A 3062-nucleotide genomic window follows, 5' to 3' on the forward strand; every position below is an offset into this window, starting at 1 on the left:
TAAATGGTAACCTATAAAAATGGTAAGTCTTTAACAGTGGAGCATCATATATGGAGTTATGACAACAAGTAAGGAATCCCATTAAAAACTAAACATTCGCCAACCCCCAGTGATCCTTCATGTCCAAATATTTTTGTCCCTTTCTGTCTTCAGGTTATCTCCTGCTCATCCTTAGGTTGCAGATCCTGATGTGATATGGGAGCCATGTTCACTCCAGTCTGCGCTTCTTTATTATTGGATCTCAAGTTGCTATTCATTGCATTTTCGGAGCAGCAGGCCTTCAAATGATAAATGTTGGCCTTGCTTTTACGGCATCCCATTGCGTTCATGAGCTGATAGGCGTCCTTTCTGAAGGCCTTGGTGAAAATAGCATACAGGAAGGGGTTGGCACACGAGTTGATGGGAAAGAAGAGGACCAACAGAATCTTGGAGTTGGTGACGGTGATGAGAGGAAACTTAAAGGCGGCAGAAATAGCAAAGAAGGAGATGGGCGCCATGCAGAGGAAGTCGGTGAAGATGAGCACAGCCATTCGTTTTGCCATCCTGGTGTCCGAGCTTCTTTCAGGGACCTCAGGGTTCTTCACAGCCAAGTAAATAAGCACATAGCAAACACACACGACGATGAAGGCCCCCACATTGAGAAGCAGGATGATGATGATGAAAGTCTGCGCTAGGGGGGTTTCTATGTCCATGGGTAAGCACATGCTGACTTTGGTGTAGCTGCTGACGCCAACCAGGGGCAGCATCCCCATGCCCAGACACAGAAACCAACCCGCTGCCATTATACCCGCAGCCTTTGTCAGGACCAGATGGCGTTTTACATGCAGAGCGTTGGTGATGGTGTGCCAGCGCTCCAAAGTGATGGTGGACAGCGTGTAGACCGACAGCTCGCCGCCAAACACAGACAGGAAGCCTGCAGCGCTACAGCCAGGCCCGGTTTGCCACTCGATGGCGTGTTGACTGTAATGACCACGAGTCCTCAGGTCTACCGTAGCGATCACCAGAAGATAGACACCGATGCAGAGGTCAGCAAAGGCCAGGTGGCACATGAGGAAGCGAGGCACGGTTAGCTTGTTTCGGCTGATAAAGAAAACCAGCAGCACCATCAAGTTGCCTGTGATAGCGAGTATATTGATGAACCAAATAGCAACTCTGAGAAAACTGAACCCAGAAAGGTCCTCGCAGGGATTGAAGGCATCCTCTTCTGGTGTGCAGATGACTGAGTGGCAGAAGTCCACCCACTGAGAATAGAGGTCATCCACATCTTGAAAGGTGGTGTCTTGCAGGTCAGATTCAGAATAAAACGACCAGCCCCCAAGCGGAGGTGTGTCGCCTGTGCCACCGATAACCCTCTGAAATCTGTAAGAGACGCAAAAAGACAAGACACAGATAATAAAGACTCTAGACTCTATGTTTCTCTAAATTATTCATTTTTTCACATAGCATAGTATCTAAAAATATTTCCCCTAAAAAATGCAGATTGGGAAGCTAAAATATCGATCTCCAATGCTACTTGTTGTTTCCAAAGCGTCCAAAGAAGCTCCATTTGATTTCCTTTTTGCTGATTGGTTGTACCCCACAGAGTCGAAATAAGAAAGACTGTAAATATTAGCTTCTGCAGTAGTGCTGGCACCCTTTACACTCTACGGATTAACGCATATTAAGGTTAAAATTCGCAATAGTAATTGTTTTTAGAGGGGTAGTTATTCACGTATTTCAGTGATTTACATGTGGCTGTGGTCCTGATAGAGATTTTTGGTATTATCATTTTGTTATTACTTTAGTTCATATTCAGTCTAATGTTAATCTTCCTTATGTGTGTATAAACTGACCTGGAGGTTACGACTGACTGTTTCATCTTCATGTGAGACAGTTAACTCTGTGTTTCCCAGACCTTAATTCTTATCAACCAGAATACCTCCTAGCTGCCTGTGAGCAGTCGTATTTTGTCTCTTGTTTATCCTCCCTCTTTGTCGACAGTTTGACCTAGAGCTGAACTGGGCTCAGACCGTAGATCAGATATCACACCTGGCTGGTTTGTTTAGGTTAAATGTTTTACGACCTCTGTTGTTTTTTTTCTGGCTGTTCTGCTTGACAATAAAACAGGGGCTCACGCGAAAGGAGATCAGAACTCTCTGTGAACGGCCTGGAGAGGTTGTTGATGGAGAGTTCTCCTTTTGCAAAAGCTTTGTCTATAAAATTCATATACGTTGTCTGTGGTCTTTTTATATAGGTTCGAGAAAAATACCTATCAGGTCCCAAACCTCAGGGAATACCAGGAGTCCACTGTAGTTTCTCTACCCATAGCAAATATCTTACAGCACTATGTTTGACCCCCGTTTAATGAAATATATACTATGCAAAATAACTATTAATACTAACTACTATTTCATCACATTGTCAGGCTCAACTCTCCACAAAAGCAGATCCCTAACAAAAGCTCAGGGAATGTTAGCTGAACCTAACCTTTTCTCAGAGTTTTTTCTTTTAAGTTTCACAGAACATCCCTTGCAAGAATCCAAACCATTCCCTTAAATTGAATTTTCAGAAAGTTGATGACTTTTGGAAGGTAATACATAGAAACTGGTATGAACTATGAGTTCAGCATGAGCAGAAAAATATCTTACCTTGCTGATGGATTCCCTTCTTTACAAGATGTAGAAGAATTATCCCATGGAGCATTAGCTGAGAAGTCCCTAGAAAACCAGAATAAATTTATAATCTCATTTTACATATTTCTTGTTTTGAACTAACAGTGTAAAAAAAATCCATCAAATTTAAAAATATGCAAAACAGAAAAAAAGATGATTTGAGATTGATTTTTTTTTCTCTTTTTTTGCAACGGCAACAAATCCTGTAAGCTCAGATGATCATTTGGTCTCTCATATAATATTGCAAAAGCTTCCTGATATCAGCTAAAGATATGCCAGGTCAAGTTTGGAGTGTTTTGATCATTTTTACAACAAAACAGCTTCAAACCATTGAATTCTGGGGATTTCTTCAAGTGCTAACCACAAACCTAGCTTAAAAAAGTTTTTGTATTTACATTTTTAAAGAAGTTT

At 41.9% G+C, this 3062-nt stretch overlaps 1 protein-coding gene across 1 annotated transcript in view; it reads right to left on the reverse strand.

Moving 5' to 3' along the window:
* Nucleotides 1–6: 6 nt before the first annotated feature.
* lhcgr (luteinizing hormone/choriogonadotropin receptor) overlaps nt 7–3062 on the reverse strand; it is a 16352-nt gene continuing 13296 nt past the window's right edge. The window contains exons 10-11 of the mRNA XM_015042592.1: nt 2628–2696; nt 7–1359 (exon numbers count right to left, since the gene is read on the reverse strand). Coding sequence (XP_014898078.1) covers nt 150–1359; nt 2628–2696 — 1279 coding nt within the window. The 3' untranslated portion in view covers nt 7–149. The remainder of the gene's footprint in view (nt 1360–2627; nt 2697–3062) is intronic.

The sequence above is a fragment of the Poecilia latipinna genome, unplaced genomic scaffold (assembly GCF_001443285.1).
Source record: "Poecilia latipinna isolate Pla-1442-1.1 unplaced genomic scaffold, P_latipinna-1.0 Scaffold596, whole genome shotgun sequence".
In the NCBI taxonomy this organism is placed as follows: Eukaryota; Metazoa; Chordata; class Actinopteri; order Cyprinodontiformes; family Poeciliidae; genus Poecilia; species Poecilia latipinna.